This window comes from Parasteatoda tepidariorum, chromosome 9, assembly GCF_982258835.1.
Source record: "Parasteatoda tepidariorum strain Cologne lab strain chromosome 9, Ptep-v5.0, whole genome shotgun sequence".
In the NCBI taxonomy this organism is placed as follows: domain Eukaryota; kingdom Metazoa; phylum Arthropoda; class Arachnida; order Araneae; family Theridiidae; genus Parasteatoda; species Parasteatoda tepidariorum.
In genome coordinates, this window is record NC_141763.1 from 36,385,347 (window position 1) to 36,407,895 (window position 22,549).

At 31.3% G+C, this 22,549-nt stretch overlaps 1 protein-coding gene across 2 annotated transcripts in view; it reads right to left on the reverse strand.

The window, feature by feature from the left end:
• ci (transcriptional activator cubitus interruptus) overlaps positions 1-22,549 on the reverse strand; it is a 98,075-nt gene that overhangs the window by 53,663 nt on the left and 21,863 nt on the right. For both annotated transcript variants that reach the window (XM_043045727.3, XM_016051048.5), the window contains exon 2: positions 14,169-14,266. In XM_043045727.3, coding sequence (XP_042901661.2) covers positions 14,169-14,184 — 16 coding nt within the window. In that variant the 5' untranslated portion in view covers positions 14,185-14,266. The remainder of the gene's footprint in view (positions 1-14,168; positions 14,267-22,549) is intronic.

Sequence of the window (22,549 nt, forward strand, 5' to 3'; positions counted from 1 at the left end):
AGTGAAGAATTGTTCTCTATGTATTACCCACCCCCTCGTTTAATCGATTGATTGAGACAAACTATGAATCAAAAGAGCTAATACTTAAAAAATAGATTTTTTTATATATACGTATATATAAAATGTACTATTTTTGAATTGCACTTATTAAGAAAACTCTTATAACTTCAAAACTAATTATCCTACCAACTCGAATTTTATCGCATTCAACTTAGTATAAAAAGTTTCAACGTGAAATGTACTTCATAAGTCTAGATAGCACAGTAAAAGTTTACGTGTCAAAAATTTACGCAATTTTTGAATCATTAATTCTATTGATTCGTTTACTGTTATATTCGATTCAGAGTAAAAAGATTAGAAACAAAGTCTCACCTGTTTCTATATACATATTAGATGAGTAACTAGGTATAAGTATTAATTTGCACTTTATGTATATAAAACTCTTATAACTCCTAAACTATTCGTCTGATCGATTTGTCTCATTCCATTTAGCATGGAAAAATATATCAGAAATAATGCCTTATTTGTCGGTCTAGAAGAAATTCATTTACGCCCCTTAAAATTCCCCCATAACTCTCAAAAAAGGGAAAACGCTAAGAGAAAAAAAATCTTGAGTATTAATTTTTTTCCGAAGATGAAGTCTAATTTTACTGGACTGACATAAAAGTTCGAAACTTCAAACATCAGTAGATAGAGCTTTCGCCTTCCAATGAGGCGAACCGGGTTCGAATCCCAGTCGATACGAATCCACATTCGGCTTGCACCGACCACAGTTCTGACATGAAATATCCTCAGTGGTAGACGGATCATGGGTTACAGTCCCCTTGTCGTCAAGCTAACCGTGGGAGGTTCTCGTGGTTTTCCTCTCCACGTAAAGCAAATGCGGATCAAAAAGTCCTCCACGAAGACAAATTTCTCCAAATACTCGATCCAGGAGTTCTCTTGTCTTCTGGATTGGGTTCAAAATTACAAGGCTACGGAGTGAATATTAGTAGTCGTAAACCCATAAAATTGGGTCGGCTGTTCAACGACGGTTATATATATAAAAAATAATAAATAAATAAAATAAAATTTAAAAAAAACATCAGTAGAAAATGCGAATTTATTTAAAAATGTATTTTAATAGCCAAGAGGTTTCCTATCGTTAATCGTTATAAAATAAATAAATGAAAACAAAGTAGAAACTTTTTTTTATAGTTACAGTTAGTACCGTGAGATAATCGCCGATGGAGCATATGCCCCGGATTTACTACGTATAAAAGCTAATCATTTTACTTCTTACATTACTATCCTAAAGTTCCATTCCAAAAAGAAAAAGAAGAAAGTAGGCAAAGAAAGAAAAAGATATTTTTGTTATTTTGTTGCGTCGGGGTTTGGCGGCGAAGATTTAGTGTTTCTTTTGCCGATAAACACAACAGGTATCTCCGCATTGGCGATTAAAACAGGCCGTATAAATTGCTGTTTTATCGCGAGACACCAAGCAGCGAAACTTTGGAAGAAGGATAACTTTGTCATTAAAAGCCAGCAGCTTAGATGATAATAAATCGTTCGTATAATTGAGATTCAAACATGTTGGAATGTTTCTTAATTGTGGAGCCATAAATTTGGAGAGGTGAACTGAAACCAGTACAATAAAGTCAGTAAAATGAACGATAATTGACTCGGCTTGAAAGTTGCCGGAACAATTAATAATGCATGTAAAGGGAATTGACCTATCGAAGTGAAATACTTTATCAGGATAGATTTTTTATACAAAGAAAAATTAAATTTTAAATGTGGTTTATGGATAAAAGTTTTTACGAAGAAAAAAAATGTGTATATTAGATGAAAAAGAATTGACCTATTGTAGTCTACTTTAGCAGGATAGATATTTTCAAGAAAAATCTAATCCTGATTATGGTTTAAAAATAGAAGTTCAACACGAAAAATAAACATTTTAAAGTAAATAAATTATTTGTGTTGAACACAGTTGTTGATTATAATGTATGAAACTTTACTGTTATGTCAAAATTGTTAGTGAGATTTTTGAAGTTATACTTCTTATGCGACTTCCAACAAGATTGCGTTAAACGTTTAACGCTACATTTTTATTGGCCGGGAAATCACGTGGTAGGATCCAGTTTTCCCTCATTCATTTCCATATTGTTTTGGTTCTCACTAGCATAAAAATAATAAAAGTCATAAAAGTATTGTTTTTCTATAAATATTTTTTTAGTTTGTTTTGATACACATATAATTTAATAGGGTAGTATTTTTTATTTTCAAACTTAGTGGATAACAACTGTAAAAAATGAGTGATAACAATCCCACGGACAATGTGACGGATTTAAGGTCATGTCAAGGTACGTCTCTTGTGAATATCAATTGATTATTAGGTTTTCTCTTCTGAAATTACATTATGACGCATTCACATACATTATTAATACAAATACATTTTCCAGGGCTAGACGATGAGGCAACCACAAGCACTTCCACTGGTTCAAGAGGTCCACGAGGGAAAAATGCTCAATATTTCCGTGATTACAGAGCACGGAAGTGAGTGGAGCAGGAAAAAGAGTCGTTGAATAGAACTAGTGATCCTTCTACGACTGCTGATTCTTCTACAATTAACGTCGCAGGTTGCGAAGTTTAACTTCTTCCGCGCGGAGGGACTCCACGCACTATTTTTTTTTATTTTTATTTTCAAAAAGATTTAAGCCTTGCAAATTTTTTTACAGTTAAACTGCAATTATTACCTCACCTACTATAAGAATATTTAGACAGCAATAAAAAAAAAATCGATAATTTTTGATTTTAACGAAACGTTTCTGAAAATACATATTCCGAAGATATCAATATTTAAACATAATTTTAATACAAATATCATAAAATACTTCTTTAGGGGTTAATCGAATATTACATACAAATGTTTTTGACAATTTTGGACTCCCCCTTTGTCAGTAAAGATAAGCAAATCACAAATCTCCCATTCTTAGGTACTTATGTCTAATACCCATTTCCCCTTTTTTCTTTTTTGCTTTGACTTAAACAATATTTTAAATTTAGGATTAAATTTAAATAAATTATGTAACTTTGTGCAAAACAAAATTTTATCAAGTTATCTTCCGAAAATTTGAGTTCGATTATTCTTTAAGAATCTTTTTTATTTTATTTTTCTGTGAAAACTCTTGACCTCTGTGTCCACTAGAAGAAATTTTTTTCCAACATTTTCTTTTCCCAAACTTAAATTTTCAGATTCAAAATTTTCCGAGTTTTGATGTTTCCCATTTTTTCCCTCTCTTTTTCATACATTTCAATGCTCATACCCCTCCTTTCCGTTATGTACTAATATTTGGACGGCTCCCTTATTTGCTTACAATAAAAAAAAGAATATCAATTAATTTTAAAATATTTGCATTAATTATATTTTAAGTACTTTTTCAAATTTTACACACGTACACCAATTTTAAAATTAAATATTTCAAAATCAAATTTCGCTTCAGCTTACTGAATATGGATAATAGCATTTAAAATTCATTACCTATAGTAATAAATTTTCATTCGTAAAATAAAGTGCAAGTGTGGCAAACTTTCTTATTAAAAATTCAATTCAATGCAAGATTTTTGATGAAATTTTTTGAAAGATTAAAAGTTTGCAGTTCTTAATTTTCTGTCATAGATACGCATTGACAATTATCACAAGGTAAACATGTATATGCAAATATTCTGTGATTAAAAAAAGAAAAAAAAAACTGATCTTGTTTAGATGCTCAGAAAATGTATATCGAAAAAGGGCCGTTTTGCATTATTGGTATATGCCCTACTGACTTCCCTTAACCAATTCCCTGCCCGACTATTGAATTTTAGACCACATGACAACTGTTAGTTATCTAATATCCAGTAGAAATATCATATATATTCAAAAGTATTCCCATAACAGCAAATTGTTGGACAAGGGGGTCATGAAGGTTAAAACGTTGTATGCCATGGGGGTCACCAGTGACCGGCACTGAGTTTGTTCGTAGACCAGCCGGTGACCAGCGAAGCCAAGATATCTAGAAACACATAAATCGAGTAAATTTTTAAATATTATTATCGTTACTAAAATGGTTTGAAGAAATTAATGCAACATAGAACACACAAAAATAGTTTTATTTATATACACAGAAATGCTAACTTGCTCCGGACAGCGAATAAATAATTTCAAGTGGTAGTTTATTAATTATGATTCTTGGTTTAATAAATTCAATTTAGTAGATTTTTATCCACCACTATTTCTAAACAATTCGCAGGCTTATATAATTCACCACTATTTATAGCTATGTCATGCTAAACCTTTTCAAAAACTAGCAAAATCTGTCTAATATTTGCAAATTTAGTTTGTAGTTATTTACCGTTTTGGGCAGACGGAAAAATTAGAGTGAGACAGCCATTCTAATAACGTATTAAGACAAGTTTACCGTAATGCATCAAAGCACGCGTTTTAGTATAAAAGTTATTTTGTAAAAAATCTAAATTTAGCGTAATTTATTGCTTAATAGTTAAAATATATTACTAAAAAAAATCAAATTAGTGAGGAAAAAAGGATTCTGCAAGAATAATTTTTTTTTTTCTTTCTTTCTCTCCACAATTCTAAAAACTTATTTTCCGCAGAGTTTGTTGATTTCAGCAAGCATCCGCTTCCTTTGGGTTAATAACAGGTTGCGATGAAATGGAAAAAATTTCTTCTCGGCCAGTCCTGTTTGTTCGCCATATGCACAGCGTCTTATAACAAAAATAGCAAAGCTTTTTATAAATAACATCAGGCATTCTGAGCTGTCAACAAGTCTTGAACAAAAAATTATTCAAAAAATGCAAAATATAAAAACACGGAAAGTTGAGAATCACAAAAATTCCGTAATAAACTCTCTTTGTTCAACACAATATCTTCTTCCACCTATTCTCACGAAAAGCACTAAGTTTTTTTTTTTTCTTCTTTTGTCTTTTTTGCTCGTTTTATCTTAGGTAGCATTTATTTTAAAATTCATTTTGGAACTGGATGTAAAAACATTTTCAGAACGAAATACTAATAATTACGGCGAATGAAAAGTCTTCGCTAAATCATCTTAATAAAAAAAATTTTTTTTTTAAATAGATAAAAATATGTTAAATTTAGAAAACGTGTAACTAATGAAGTCGATTTTTGAAAAAGTAATTTCTCATTGATTTATCCCATCGACAAGCAGAAGTTACGAATTGATATTTATCAAAATTTGATTTCTATAAAACATTTTGGTAACTATCATATTGCATTAAGATTTCTATAAGGTTGCTAGTTTCCAAATTTAAATATGGATAAATCGTTTTTTAACGTTTTTAAATTTCTTTTTAATTTAATTCTGTTATATGATTATTTCAGAGAAAATAAAAATTATTCTGATAATTTATCTAAAAGCATTTTGATAGTAACTGTATAAGCAACAACACATAACCGAATTTATTGTCCTATTAGTTTTGTATATACGAATAAATATTATATTTGACATACTAATGAATTTAAGAATGAACAAAGAAAGAGAGAAAAATTAATTTATTTAATTTGAATCATAATTTAGTTTAGGGGCTAAGATACATTGCTCTCTGGGTTCATTAACACTCGATATCTTTGCAACGAAAAAAAATAAATTCCAAGCGTTTTAAGGACTAAAAGTTAAGCAAATAACTAAAGAATTAAAAAGAATTTCCTAAATTCAAATTGAAGTGGGAAAAAAAAAACAATAGCACCGTCTCACAAGTAGTTAAGCTTTCTAACGCAGCAAGGCGCTGTGTATGTTAGTAAAAAAAACCGACCATTTTCCCGCCATTTGGTAAGAATAAAAATGTGTCGTTTTTTTTTTTTTATTTTTTTTTATTGCATTCTCTTGCATAAAAATGAAAACCTATTACTTTAAAGCTATAGAAACAATATTCGTTCAAAAAATAATAATTATTATTATTTTTACATTTAGCCCTTAAACATTTTGCCATTTAATTTAAACATTTAACCATTATTTATTAAGAATGCTAATTATGATATAACACTTGGTTCTACCAGCTTTCTCTCATTAGTGCGCTGTTTAAAAGATAATGTTTCAACAGTTTATGTATTAATTTTTTAAAACTGTTACATATAATGTTTATAAACTAAAAAATAAAGAGTAAGTTATGTAATCTGGGTTTCGTACAAAAGCATGGGATCGGAACTGATTTCCTTCTATTATTTTTTCAATTATCATTTTTTTTATTCAAAAGTTCAATGAATCAAATTATGATTAAAAATAGAACAATGGAAAACAGAGCTAGCTGATTGGCTATGATTAGGGTGAAAGTGAATCGAATTATACCATGAAATGTTCTTTTGTATACATTACATTTCATTGTTAACTAAACGTAAATGTGTTGTATTGCAAAGTATCAGATTATTCTCTTATTTGCTCTTACAATTATTTGTATTTACTCGAACTTATATTCAATATTGCAGTAAATGAAGATTGACTACAATAAAGCCAATTCATACAACTCTTAAGTTCCTTCATACTTAAAAGATTTTGGTTTATCTGATTTCATGGAATAAAAAAAAAAAACCTCTTGTAAAACACTTTCTCGCGACTAAATGCGTCTTATGGATTATTCCGCACCAATGCAACTCGATCTGAAAAGATCTAAAATCGCAGATATCTCATCCAAAAATTCCATTCATGAAACAGGATAGATTTTTATTCAGTTCGCTTTTAGGAACGCCTTTGTAAACTTTCCAACCGATTATTAAAGGCGATACCGAAAGGGGAACCCGTACCCCTTTTGTGACCATTCCAAAAAGCGTTTTTAATCAATAGATTCGGTACCTTTAAAGGGAAAGAGAGCTGGTCAGCAGGACAAGGGATTCAACCGATTTTCTTGGCTACTGAGCTTGTTTGAGCTACAGGGGTCTTCTCGAAACGGGGATAGCCTTGTCCGAAAAGGTAAAAATGGAGGAATGATTTATCTTTAACCTCTCGTTTACCGGATTTGGCCTGAAATATGGCTCTGAGGTGCTCAATCATGCGGCCAACGGAATGGTTAAATTGTGAATGAGTCCTGACAGACAACTGGATAGGAAGAACTTATTCCACCCCATAACATAATTTCATTCTCGATTTCTGGAAATGTCTTCTTTTTTTTGGCAGGTTAATGTAAGGGTCAAGGGGTCTTCCAGCGGGAGGGGCCTCATTGATGAAGTAGACATTCAGTGGCATGTATTTGGGAGTGGAGAAATCTGAATTCTTCGATGTTTTCTTTTTTTTGCTGGAAAATTTCATTGATTATTCAATTTAGGCACGCACGCTGTTGCTCATAACATTGATGTTCATAACCTGTCCAAGAAGTTTTCTGATTGAAGTCGTATTTAAAGTTAGCGGTTTTCATTAGATGTTAAAGACTGTCAAGTTTTGGTTCCATTTAGAGGTGATTTTTTTCGTAATATTGGTATTCTAGAATTTATTTATTAATTAAAACCAAGACGACGTTATGGCACAAATCCACATATTAGTATTAATAATAAGTAAAAACAAACATAATATTTCCTCCCTCCCAAAATAATTGCACATACTTTCAAAACTAGTTAAATTTGCAGAATCATTTTAATATTACAAATCATTGATGTGTCGTATAATTTTATACAAACTCTCTTTTGAAGCATAAGTGCATAAATTGTGTAAAATGCATAAACAACGCTCTTAGCTTTTAGAGGTCAGCTTTTAATAATAGAAGTCTATGGCAAAACATTTCATTATTATTAAAGGAAGAAATTTGCTATTTTAACTATCGTTTTAATATAGGCGCTATTTTTTGCGAATGTGCGTGGGGGGGGGGAAGAAAATGTGATTTATAATTTTTACGAATGAAAAATCATTTTAATCTAAAAATATTTTTTTCTTAAAATGTCAAAAGATTTTAATCAAGTCAGTAATAAGATTAAAATACAATTTAATATAATTACTTTAAGGAATTAAACATTTGATAGACTTTCTATAATATAGACTATTTATAATATAATATAATATAATATATCTTTCTATAATATAATTTGATAGACTTTCTATTCTTTATAACTAATAGATAACTGATAGACTAATATCTGTGTAACTAATCAGGTGGCCGAGTGGTTAGCGTGCCTGACCGTGAAGCCAATGACTGCGGGTTCGAATACCGTTTAGGCCATGGATGTGAGTTGTCCTCTGTGATGTGTGAATGTGGCCCATTCTATAGATAGCCTCCGTGACTTTGGTCACAAGGTGCTCACTAGACAACGTAAAATAAACACATCCGACACCTTCCATTGCAAAGAACGATAAGTTCAATGACCACCGGTAAAAGAAAAAAAAAATAAATTAATGGATGATTCAGGTCAACAATTATATAATATTTTTCGTTCCATGATAAAATATTGTTGCGTCGCTGAAATATCTCCAATCTGTTTCTCGCTACAAGCTACAGTTCTTATGCGATTTAATAATATGATCCTAATCAGGATTTTTTTAAATTCACTCGAGAAAATACTAAGTGTCTCCACTTCTCTGTTACGTTGGGAGTGGAAGGAAGAAGGCGATATAATGAGATACGTTTTATGTTTTACGTTTTTAAGGTTATATGTTCTTAAAGTATTATTTTCAAAGGAGCAAACAAGTTAAAAAGGTTATGTGTAAAGGGTTTTTCTGTGTAATTATCATGTTAATTTTAAAAAGTCTGATTCAGAAAACATTACATCTAAATTATATATTTTCACAATATATAGTTTCCATCTTTACTTTGCCAAAAAAACTGATTCATGACCACATTTTTAAGGAACACAAAAACATTGGAAATGTTGCTCTCGCAATAAATTCATAAAGATCGTAATTCATAAACATCAAAATTCATAGACATTGAAAATTTTCATTATTATTAATTCACGATGATTAATAATTATCATCGTGAAAATTTTAATTTTAAAATTATTATTAAATATTCAAACTTGAATTCCTGATTTATTTACTTGGGGGGGTAGCGTAATTTTACGCGAACTCATCCGAACGCTTGAATTCAACGCATATGTAATATATGAATAAGATTCAGGTAAATATGACATTTATCGCTAAATTTCAACCAACTTTTGTTATCAGGAAGCAATCTTTGGTGTGGCACCACCAACCACTATGCCCAACCCACAAATTTCACCAAGTTTTATATCAATCTCTGAGCTAACAGAATCTGACGGGTCTGATTTGAAAAAAAGAACGGAGAAAGAAAAGAATGAAAAAATACTGTAACTGATTATTGGTGAGAGACGGAACGGATGGAATGGATTGGTCCCAGAAACAAACAGCCAGACAAAAGTCTTGAAAATAGGGGGGGACAAAACACGTGCCTGCATAAAAGATTGCGGTATATGGGGGATAGGCAGACCAAAAAACTGCGTTCCATGGCATAATTCTTGCGACCCCGTCACCTTTAGCAGAAGCCCCCACCAAACACATAAATTTTTACAACTGAGGAGAGGAAAATAAAAAAGAAAGAAAAGGACGAGAAAAAGACGTTTTTCTTGTCAGCAGCTTTTTGAAATATACAATTCCACCCACAGATGAGATGAAGGGTCGGAGTTGAGCTGTGTTTCCCTAAAACACGCCCACTGTATTTCTCCAGTCCCCAGGTTTCTTTTTTCTTCATAAAATCTGGCTACCATAGGGAACATATTCTTGCAGTTCATGTTTACATATAGGTCTCAGTCACTAGGAATAAAGAGATAACTAGTTGACATAAATACAGAAAATGGAAGATCCATAAATGCCATCTAAGTTATGTTTCATAAATTCTTTAATTTCCAGTAAGAAACAGTAAACAAATCTATTAAATCTGAACAAAGTCATTGTTCAGTCCAAGTCCTATAACAAAAGTTTACAGATCACAAGTGATTATTTTGGAGTTATATCCTGCACCAAAAGTCAACACGCAATAATTATTGTCTAACTGTTAAGTCCTATAATAAGAATTAACAGACTTGTTCGAAGAAAGTTATTGTCTGACTGTTAAGTACTATAACTAAAGTTAACAGTCCTGAAGTCTTTGTCTATAACAAAACTTAACGGATCGCAGTTAGTGTCTGAGTGTTAAAATTTATAATGTAAGTTAACAGATCACAAATTATTATATAACTTATGTACTATAACAAAAGTTAGCTATCCAAAGTTATTTTTTGTTTCAGAGAAGAAAAAAAACTGCATTGAGTTTATCATGGTGTTAGAATGGTTGAATTTAAAAACAAAACTACGAGTGCTTGAAAGGGTGGGGGACGTTATTGCTTAAGTTTATAATATTGGTTGGTAAGATAAAGAGATTCGGCTCTTGGCAAACTGCGAACTTTGCTACGCGCCTGGAATGCTTGCAGCAATAAGCTTATCAAAGATCTCGATTTTTCAATCTGCGTATATAACTAATTTGAAGCACGGTTTAAACTGTGATACAATCCTATTTGAATCTTTCACTTGATCAATTTGAATAACAAAAACAGTACTATGTGTTTCTAACACAATGCAATTTGATCTGAATAACTTGTTAATTTTCTTGGAAAGGTATAAATATAGCCGTTGAATATTACTTTGATCAAATGATTCATGTTTTAACAACTTTGCTCACACACTTTTTATTTGGAAGGCGCCAAAAATAATCTAAAATTAATAATTCTAAGAGAAAGTAGGCACAACAAATTCTAAAAGTGCCATCAATGGAGTAATAATAATAGTCAAATTAACAGCAGTTATTTTCAATTGTGATGGAAATAGAAGTCCCATCAGCACCCCTCTCAACAATTATTTGCCGCATCCCTCTTCTTTTGCAGTTCTTTTCTGTGGAAGTGTTTTTGTTCACACATCTCTTTTTACCCAAATTCTCGGAAATGGGGGCGGAAGAGGTTAGGGAAGGTCACGTGAGGGGAAAGGGGGCAGAGACGAAAAAGCCCTTCACTGGAGTACCCTTCAGACTTGATCTTGATGGCGCAATTTAGCGCAGACACGCACATTTAATCTTTGAGACAGGAGTAGGCCTACAAGAAGCTGGATACTGGGAGGACGTCAACTTAGAGTATGGTGTCAATTTCATTACCCCCCCCCCCCAAAAAAAAAGAAACTATGAAGCAGCAAGTGCTTTTCTCTAGAAAAATCTTAGTTAACACTTCATCGTTAGTTGCGCTAAGGATTTTCAAAATATTACCAGTAAATTAGCCAAATATCAAATGTATTCGAAATTTTCGAAAGCCTTCGCCAAATGCAAATCTTAATTCTTTGTGATTAATTTATTTTTCCCATAGAAAACTATTTTATCATTTGCTTGTTTGTATCATTTGCTTATATTATTTGGACCCAATTCTAACTGGTTATGCGGCCTCATCTACCGAAAATTACTGTAATCGAATATAAAAAATACTGATTTGTTGGGAAAAATTGATTTTGACGTAATTCTGAGGATCGAGTTTAATATATATTTTTCTTTTCAGTGGAAAAAAAAATCATTCTCCAATACTTTCGCTAAAATACAATTTTATTCGCCAAATTTACGATTTTAATCGCATTTGGCGAGGTGGCGAATGCTAAGCGCGGCCCTGACTAAGTGTATAAGTGTAGTTACAATACTTAATTGTAATTTAGAGTTTTTAAAATTTGGATGTTTTCCTATAAAATTTATTAATAAATATTGGATTATTTACTTCTGCTTCTTTTAAATAGATTAAAATGAAATTTAATAAAATAATTTTTCAAGTTCCCAGCATATTATAAGGAATACACACCTGCAGCAATGTTGTTTCTTTTCTTTTTTTCAAAATGTTATGTACCTAATGCATTAAAGGAACCTAAATATTCTGAACGAAAATTTCGGCTATATTTCAATTGATCGTTAGAAGCTTATGTAAGATTTAAAAAATTATTAAGCTTAAAAAAAGAAATTTAAAAAAAATTATGATGAAAATAAAGATATCATTATCAAAAATCCCAATTTAAACTTTAAAACTATTTCTAGAAAATATAGCTGTTGGAGTAAACAAATAGAATAAATAAATAAAATCGTTGAAGATTTTGAATTATAAACTTTTAGACAAGTTACGCATAAATAAAAAGTTTATTTTGTAATTACGCAACAACAGCTGTAGAAATCAACATATGTTTGAATAAGCAGTGTTTTCAACAACAAAAAAAATGCAAGTGATGCTTACAAAATTCGTTTTTGGCTCAAACAAAAACTAGAAATAGCTCCATCTAAAAGACAAAAAGGTCTTTTTTCAAGATTTAAGTATAAATGAGAGAACTATTCACTTTTGATTTCATTTTCTAGAAAATTTATGCCTTTTAAAAAAAAACTGATTTTCCGAACTCAGGGTTCAAAATAAACATTCACTAAACATAGTCAATTGTTAGCGATTGGAGATATCCCCAAAAAGCTTAGATTAGATTCGTGATTTTTATTTTCATTCAAATTTGCTCTTTTTTGCTTTAAAGTGAAGCATAAACATATGATTTCGAAGTAGTTTTGAGTCCCGTAATGGATTTTTTTTTCCACCTCAATAATCGCTTTTTCAACTTATAAACTCGAAAATCGAGCTTTAGAAAATCATTTTTCTAAAACAGTATTAAAAAACAAACTTGAATGCTTCTTGCGACAAAAAACAAATAAAAAAAAAGTATTTTTCTGTTCAAAAGATATTTTTCAGAAATTTACTTTTGCATCTCTTTCACAACCTCCAATATAACACTTTTAGCGAAATTTTCTTTCTTCGTATTTTTAGGGAAAAAAGGGGTGTTTTGAAGGGGATCGAATTTCTTCTAGATAGGTAAGAAAGATATTTAACCCATGTATTTTTTCATGCTGACTTGAATGAAACTAATCCCGAGACGATCGGACTGGAAGATTAGACGTTATAAGCGTTTTATGTACAAAAGTACATTTTTGTACTTGCATTTTACATTGCTATCTAAAAAAGTGCAGCGTTCATTGGGGATATTTCTGTATCGTGATCTGTTGCGCCAATTACAATCGCCAAGGTGCCAAATAGATTTTAAACTTGAAAATTTAAAAAAAAAAAAAAAAAAAAAAAAAAAAAAAAAAAAAAACCATGTAGATATTTGACAGGGGGTGGTTACGAGTTATACATTTCGAGTTGGTCCCTTACTGCGTTTTTTTTCTTTTTTTTTTAGTTTCTCGCGGGCCGCTGCTCGGAAATAATTCAAAGGCTGCAAGAGTTTTTATGTACAAAAAGGGCTGCTTTTGACACATGCTTGCGTATACATGCTACATTGCTATCCAGGAAATATCTGAACTTCTAAGGTCCGATGTAATTTGCCCCGCACAATTAAATTAAATTAATCCCGAAACAATCTAATTTAGAAGTTAAAAGCGTTTTACGAACAAACATCGCATCTTATATTGCTTTACATACAAGTGAGGTATTGTTTCTCATGTATTTTTCACGCTAAATCAGTGCTTCCCAAACTTATGACTTTTGTGTACCCTTTCTAAATGTTTCGTAACGCTGTGTACCACTAATAAAAAATGTATTTTTTACTATAAAAAAATTGCACAAAAGTTAAAAATCACAACTGGCTGTTGACACCACTAATAATTAACTCTGCAAAAAATAGCCAATAGAAAAACACGTAATCGTAAATTTTCATGGCTATCTTTGTTTTTAAATAAAATTTTTTGAAATTTCTGTTTGTTGTAAGATATTTCGCATAAGAACGTGCACCCCCGCTAAACTGTTCCCGTATCCCTGGGGGTACGCGTACCACTATTTTTCCATTTCAATGAAAACCTTAATTCAGTTTTTGCATATACAACAAAATCAAATTCAGAACTAGACTAGATGCATGCCACTCTATACCAGTTCAACTGCCGGATATAAGTGTAATATTATGACTAGTATTAATAAAAAATACGATGAAAAAATTTTATTTTTCTCCATATTCTTCACAGTTTGAAAATAGTTAATAGCCTATATATAGTTGCTTAATATGTTCATAATAGCAAATGAATCGTATTCATAACGTCTCAAAAAGAAGGTCGATCATTTATGTTTCCATAGCCCAAAAAATTAGGAACCACCACACTAAAGCAAAGACGTTTTTTTTTTTTAATTTTATTTTTTTATGAAAATGGTTTTGACTTACCAAAATGAGGGTCCATATGTCGTTGTCATGTAAGCGTCATTTTAGTTCAATCTTTCAATCTAATAAACCTCCAAAGTCCACATTGCATCAGTAAGCTCCTGCAAAGCAGATAGATGCCTATGATTACACATTGGTCTGAATATTATTTAAAATATTGTTTATTCCAATTGACATTGTTTGCATAGACAATAGAGTAACATGTAACTCAATAGCAGGAAAGTTTTTTCATAAACATTCAAAAAATGTACTAGAAACATCATGTTTTTTTAGGGCATTAAATGTAAACTAAAGACGCAAAAAAATATTAATCGATTGAATTCAAACTAAGAAAAGAAATAAGATAAAATAACAATACAAAAAAATTTTATTCAAAACTAATATACTTTATTACTAATTACGTCAGAGGCAATCTGCCTCTTGTCTGAATAGTAAAAATACAAGAGTATAATACAAGTTTATTTAATCATTAACGCTCACATAAAAATTATTGTAACATGTGAATAAATTATTAAAATTGAAAAATTTTTGAATTTAAAAAAATTAGTCCTTAAAATAGATCGTATTTTTTTCTGTCTAAAATAATTATTTTTACTATTTTTGTTCAAGCAATTAGTGAAAAGTATAGAAAATCCAGAAAACTTTTTATCTTTTGACGCTTTATATATTAAGTAAATAAAAATAATATATTAGAATTTAAAAAACAAGAAGAATATTTACAATATCAGAAAAAGTACAATATTTGATTATTATGACTTTATGAACATTTTCAACACTAAAAAAAGTAATCATAAGAAAGAGAGAGCGAAAAGAAAGAAAAGCATAGAAAGTAAAGGAAGAAATAAGGAAAAGAAATGAACGAAAGAAAGGATAGAAATCAAGGCAGAATGCAAGAGCGAAAGAAAGAAAGAGAGCTTCACTGGCATTTTTTTAATAAACTAAATAGTTTAGTTTATTAAACTGCTTATTTTTGTATATTGACATAATTATCAATAATGCTAAAACAGACCTTTTCTAAAAAACTATTTATGATATCGCTTTAAAATTATTTGAGGATATTTGAGATTATATCAGTTGTATGCCGTGATCATGTTTTAGTGTTAACAGGAATACTTCTCTCATGGGCTGCAATAGTGATTCAACTCAAAAAACACGCGTTTTGGACTAAGAACAGGTGTAAATATGAAAATACACATTTTTTTTCAGCAGCAATACTAGCACAACTCATAATTCAATTTGAAGGTAATCTGCGTTTAAGCAAACTAGAGCACTTTCATAAGCAATGAAAACTTTAAATCCACTTATCTCAAAACTTGATTTTTTGAGAGGTGCCGCTATTGCAGCCCATGAGCGACTTATTGAGTTATGAAGATTATTGATGAAATTTTTTGAAAGATTAAAAGTTTTCAGTTCATAATTTTCCGCCAAAGATATGTATTAACAATTAACGCAGTGTAAACATGTATATGCAAATATTCTGTGATTAAAAAAAAAAAAAAAAAAAAAAAAAACTGAAGCAATATCTTGTTTGGATGCTGAGGAAATGTACATCGAAAAAGGGCCGTTTTGTATTATTGGTAGATGCCCAACCAACTTCCCCTTAACCAATTCCCAACAATTGAATTTTAGACCACATGACAACTGTTAGTTATCTAGTATCCAGTAGAAAAACATATATATATTCAAAAGTACAGTGGAGCATCGTTTATACGACGCCGAAGGGACCACCGAAAAACGTCGTATAAACGATAACGTCGTATAATCGATTTTTACTTCCAAAACTGAAACTAACTCTGTTTTCAGTTAATTTTAATGTTTAACGTGTTGATTTACATAAATCTCTAATTTAGACAAAGCAAAACAAACAAATAACCAAAGAAAAAAAATTTCAGTGAGCAATTTGAATGTATGTTACCTTTAATTATATTTTCTTGCTATTAGTCTCTACAATGCTTTGAATAACGAGTTGAACTTACTGCTTTCTATGATGCAATTTTAGATTTCTAATCACGGCCAAATCTAATGGCTGAAGCGCACTTGTGCAATTTGCAGGAAAAAAGAGAGCTTTTACATTTTCCAAAATAATTAGTATCGATGGGTGTGCTGGGCATTAGTCGATGAATAGCAAAATTTTTCGTTTTTGCCTCTTCATAACATTGTCTAGTTTTTTCAGTCATCTAGTAAAAATTACGATCGTCATCCAAGCATTCTTGTTGGCACCCTTTTCTGTATCTTTCATGTTGGCAAATTCCGCCCTTTTTTAAAACACACAAGAAAAAATAAAAAATTAAATAAACGTGAACAAAATCTAAAAACCGACGTATAACCGATTCTGTGCGTCGTGTAAACGATATATTTTTACATTAAAATGAATATGAATGATTTGGGACCACACTAAAACGTCGTATAAATGTAAACGTCGTATAAGTGATCGTCGTATAAACGATGCTCCACCCCAACAGCCAATTGTTGGACAAGGGGGTCATGAAGGTTAAAGATCAACGGCAGTATGCTTAGCATTGCTCACCACAGTCTTAACTTTCCAGAATGACATCACAGCGCCTAAATCACGGGGTCATCTTGGCTCTTTTTATAAAACTAGTATTATTGTAATAAAGAATTCATAAACATTATTATATAGGAATCATGCTCAGGACGCAACATTCTTACGCAAAACTGAGTAATAAAAAAAAGTTCAGTTATAGTTCAATCTGAAATAATCTTCCTCTTAATTGGCTCCCACATTTGAAAAGATGCATTTTGGAAATGAAATATCATGTATGACAGGGTTGCCCAATTTCAGCCAAACCGTAAAATATCATTTTTTTTAAACCACTTAAAAACACTTAGCTAATATTGATGAAAAAAATTAAACTTGAACTTTTATTAAAGCCATAAGAGTATTTCACAAAAGCTGTTATTATATAAAAGAGGTTTAAAATTGCTAATTAAGTACTGCATAGGCGTGATTATATAATTGGAACAGCAACGTTGCACTTTCGAAACAGTATAAAGCAAGAGCTATAACCTCGAAAATATTAAGAACAGTATTCTTAACTAGAAATCACCTTTTTTTTTTTAATGGTAGCATAAATATATGCTGGATACAAAATTAACTATAATTCCCATCATTCAACTTCTTATGCAAAATATATTAATTATTTCAGACAAATCATGTAGTTTTATAGAAAATGCCTAATTTAAGGAAGATTTAGACCAATCTTAAAAAATAATTATTGTAGCCCAGCTATGATGAATTAGAACATGGTTGAAATAGGGTTGGAGCGATTATGGACAAAAATATCTGGTTTTGAAGCCAATATGGAGTTGTAATTACATCCTTAAAATTAATAAAATGTAAGGTATTTGTGGAATAAATACCCTGAAGAGAAAGTAATATAATGTAACGTATTATACTGGTATTATTTTACCTAATTGTCACTAATAAAACAAACTTATATAGTTCGTTCACCAGGAGTTGGCACTTGGCTCCACCTCCTCGGACGAAGTGTTCATTTCAGCGAGCGGGAGTAAGAAGAGAAACGTCTCCGCGCTTGAAATTGAGACAACCCTTAATGCGCGCCAATCTCAAACAGTGAGTTCTTTTTCAGTCTCTTACTTCACTTTATCATCTGCTATTATACCTTTTGTTACTCTAGCTAATTAAATACATTTCAGATTTAAAAACTGCTGTTTTCCCAGCAAAATGTCTCAAAAAGGACAAACTATTCACTCACAAGAGAGAAATATCATCAACTTTATGAAATATTTAATGCTAAAAAAATGCGCATAAAGATTCCGAAATAAATATTTTTGTCATATGATAGTCAAATAGCAACCTTGCTCAGGATTGTTCACATCCTTCTCCCAAAAATAGCGAAATAGTATCATCGGATACCACGTGATGAAGGAAGAGCCAAGTGACAACTCCTGGTGAACTAACAATGCTTTTTATTTTTAACAATAAAATATTAAAAAGCCAATGAAGACCTTTAAAAGGCCAACCAGACTTTTTTGCAACTCTGATATATGATATTTGAAAAGGCTAAATTAATGTATATATTATTTTTTTTTAAAATTTTATTTATATTAAGAACTGGTGGATATTGAATGCAAATTTTTTTAAACAAATAGCATATTTTGATAGTTACTTTGTAACGTGTTTTATACTTCACTAGGGATTTTCAGAAGACTTAAAAAAATGCAACCATTACGAATTACGTGGAAGAGAAACAGTTACAAAAGCAACAGGCTACTACACATAGCAAACATATTAAACGATAAAGGAGTTTCGTTTTACAATATCTAATTTGTAAAATAAAATTGTGTCAGTATGTCAGTTACAACTGTAATATATATAAATGCTTAATGAATCTGTGTCAACCATTTTGATTAATTTTATTTCTATACAAATTACAAGAAAGAACGGAAGGCATAATATTATTAAGGTATAAATAAAAAAAATGCAAGTCAATAATTCCTTTCTGCAAGGCAGTGACCTTAAATCATTTGTCCGCGACTCTGGTCTCATTTACTTGCCTTGAACGGATGATTGAGGGGCGGGTTCGAACCTCACTCTTTTTTTCCGACCGAATGATTGTCAAAGGATTGCGAGAAGATGAAGGCCCAGAAATCGTTCATTCATTCAAGAAGATCGTGCTGCGTCACGATCCCCCGAAAAAAGGAAATCGAAAAAATTTCGGGTTTGTCCCTTCTTCGGTGGTGAGAAATCCATTAGTTCTTCAAATCTTCGTATCTAATGGAACTTCGCAGATGGAACTTTCATCCGAAGCTTTTTCACCGTTTCACCCCATAATCGTTGGTGTCACGGCAAGAAATGTAAAAGGCCCGGGCCACTTGGGCCTAACGATGCCTAAATATACCATCCGGTGTGTTCCCGCCTGATTCTTGAGAAGTTTTTCCGATTATGATGATTAGCGAGGGAACACTTCATCATTTTCTGCTCCGTCCATCGCAAAAGGGATGTCGTTAATGATTATATTAAAGCTGAAGACACTAACTAATGATTGCTTAATGAATTATAAATATGCCAGAAGGCGATCGTTGTAAGACATGCAAGATTATATTTCCAAGTTGTTGTCGGACATCCTAGTCGTGATAGCTGGTGCGTTGACGTGAAAGTGTAAGTCTTCATTAGAACATACACACTCGAATGACTTCGGACATGCGTTAGCTTGGAAACACAGTAACACAATGTTATAGAAGCTAATAGCATTTGTTGAAATGCACCAAGACACCTTAATCCGATAAGTTGATAATTTGCTGTTGAGTAGCTGTTTATTTACTCTTAACAGGCTTGGAATTATAAGGGAGAGAAGACACGCGAAAATGAAAATTATTATTCGACCTTTACTTTGGACAAAAGAATTATACTCAACATTCGCTGAAGACGCCAATCGAGACAGTATCAAAAATTAGAAAATTGGACGTAATGCCACGTCATGATTATTAGCTTCTATAAAGGAGAAAATACACGCAAAAATGAAAATTATCATTCGCTCTTTACTTCAAGCAAAAGAGTAATACTCAACATTCGCTGAAGACGGCTATGAAATCATTTTCAAAAATTAGAAAACTGGGCGAAACGTTGCTTTAGAATGATATTCCGTTGCAAGTTAAGAAAAACAAAAAACATAGTACGGTATAGGATTTAAGTAATCATCCGCGACAGCATATAGTTCAGTTTTATTTCGTAATGAAATTATACAAAAATGTTTCAAAACAATTTTAAAACATGTCAGACAATTTAATTCTTGCTATATTTTACGACATATATCTCAGAATTATTAAAAAAGGATTATAGTTTCGAAGTCGATTTGGAATCCTAGACTTGGCGTCATATCCCGATAAAATACGATAGAAACAACTATATGATGCTGCTAGAGCATTGGATTTGATTGGAACACTAAAAACGGTGCGCCTAATGCTGACATGCCCTTAACAAATCAAATGCGAGATAAGGAATTTTTACTTTTGTTTCACTGTAGAAGAAAATAGTTTGCAAGAAACAATATTTATTATTCTTTCAGCAGTTTCTTTAAATGCGAATAGAAATACGTATATTTGTTACGATTTTTGGATATTATTTTTATTGATTCTTGTTACTTGTTAATTGATTAGTTAATAAGTTGACACGATTTAAGAAAGCAAGCAATGAGAAGGCTGTGCAATGTCGTTTCAAGAGTTGGCGATGTTGCTATACCTTCGGGCTAGGAGCTTGGCATCTATTTGGCGTACACCTTAGTTGCCAATAGGCTCTCTCCATAAGGATAAGGACTTGCAACAGAAGTATAGAATTAGAATGCATTAAAATGATACATTAGAATTCGCTTGAACGAGGTATACGAAAATCATTCATATACATTAGCAACTTATATCTTTTTCAATATGTTCGTTGAAATTGTATTGGATTTAAAATATATTAGAATGTTGAGTAGGTTGGCTTTTTGCCGACAGAAACTGATTTTTGCCATGCCAGTGGCAGAAACTGGTTATAACCGGTAAAAACTGGCAGAAACTAAAAAAAACGTCTATATTAGTTCTAGTAAGTGCTTAATGATATTTTGTTTAAGTAAACTAAACTGAAAAATATAACTCCATATAACTGTAACAAACTTTTGAATTCATTGCTTGGATTAATCTTAAAAGGGAAGAGGATCTTATGGCTGTTTATGAAAAAGAAGTGACATACAGTTTAAACAGGCAGTTACTGATTATCATTTGCTAGCTTATATGCTGCATCCAAAGTATTTGGGATTGTAATTATCATGTGCTCAAGAAGAAAGTGCCAGAATTTTACTCGCCAATATTAACCCAGATTTTGTACCTTATGTCATAGCTTTGCAAAACAAATCGGCCCTATTTCCTGAAACTTAGTTTTCCAGCCAAGTTTTGATAACTACAGCTGCTACATGGTCAGGGCTAAAGAGAATAGAAGGGCTGGTTCACTCCTTTGAAGTAGCTCTTGCCGCGCCAATCCTCCGATTCTCTCTAGTGACGTCACTTTGGCGCAAAGCTCGCACTTTTACTTCAAGAACGGAGCGTTCGGCCTTACTAGCTCTAACTAATAATGGAGCATTTCTTTTTGCGAGATATTCTAAGACATTTGTTATTTTCTATAACGACTTTCCTCAGTTTTTGCAGTGAATTTACAAGAATTTAAAACTATTATCGAAATGCCAGTTTGCGCGATTGCAACTTGAAAAAATTTTGATAGAAAAACAAAAGGAAAAAAATATAATTTTCCGCGTGTTCCCTAAAGTAAATGAACAACTATGTAAAGAATGGATTCCGAAATGACGCAGTTAATATAAAGCAGCAATACGTTTATTCTGTCGTTAAGAACTTTTATAAAAATTCATTATCTAAATAGAAACCGCCTCGTTACTTCAAAAAGAAAGGCAGGTGAAAAAAATTAAAAAATTTAAAATGTAAATAAAAAGTATAAATAAAATATATAGTATATCGTTGGAAATCTCCTAATTTCATAGCATATTTTTTAATGTAGTTATTCTAAATATTTATGATTTTTTTTAAAAATTACATTCTCTTAAATTTAAATATCTATAAATTATATCATCGTAAATTTAAATATCTATAAGCAATTGTAAAATTTCTAATGTCATTATGAACCTAAATTATTATTTTGTTTCGGTAATTTGCGTTTAAGGTTGATGTTTCCTAATGATTAAGTATGAGAAAATTGCTATTAACGGCATATTTTAAAATCAGGGATTCTAAAAACTCAACTTATTGTTATAAAAGAATATGTAGATAAAAAAAGTGTCGATAAAGGCTTTCATTTTTCTTAACAATTAAAGTTAAAACTGAACTTTTTAAAATAAAGTATTTATAGTGTCATTTTCGCCAACTAGTAAAACATTTTTATAAGTTTAAAATGGTATTTTTTTTAAATATAATAACCAAGAAAGTTTTTTTGAACTATGTTTATGAGCAGAAATAATGTGTTAATCACGTAAAGTTTGAAAGCTAATAACCAGAAAAAGTCTAACTTATTTTTACAAAGAGAAAGATGCAAAGTTATCATAATATCTTTGCTTGCGATCTCCGAGATCTGTGGACACAGTGACGTCATGAGGAGGGAAATCGTAGCTTCAGCTCTAAGAGCGGAGTCAACTAGCCCTTCTATTTATTCTCTTTAGCCCTGCTACATGGTGGTCCAGTTTTAAAAAATATGCAATGGATGAAAGTTTTACAAATCTTGTTTGTTCCTTGCTGGCAATGCCTGTTAGTTCTGCTGGACTTCTCTAATTTCTCGTTCGTGCATAGCAGATTGAGCAATTGTTTAGGTTTAGAAACTGCATCAAAACTTGTTTTTTGTTATAGATTACTGTAGAGTGCAA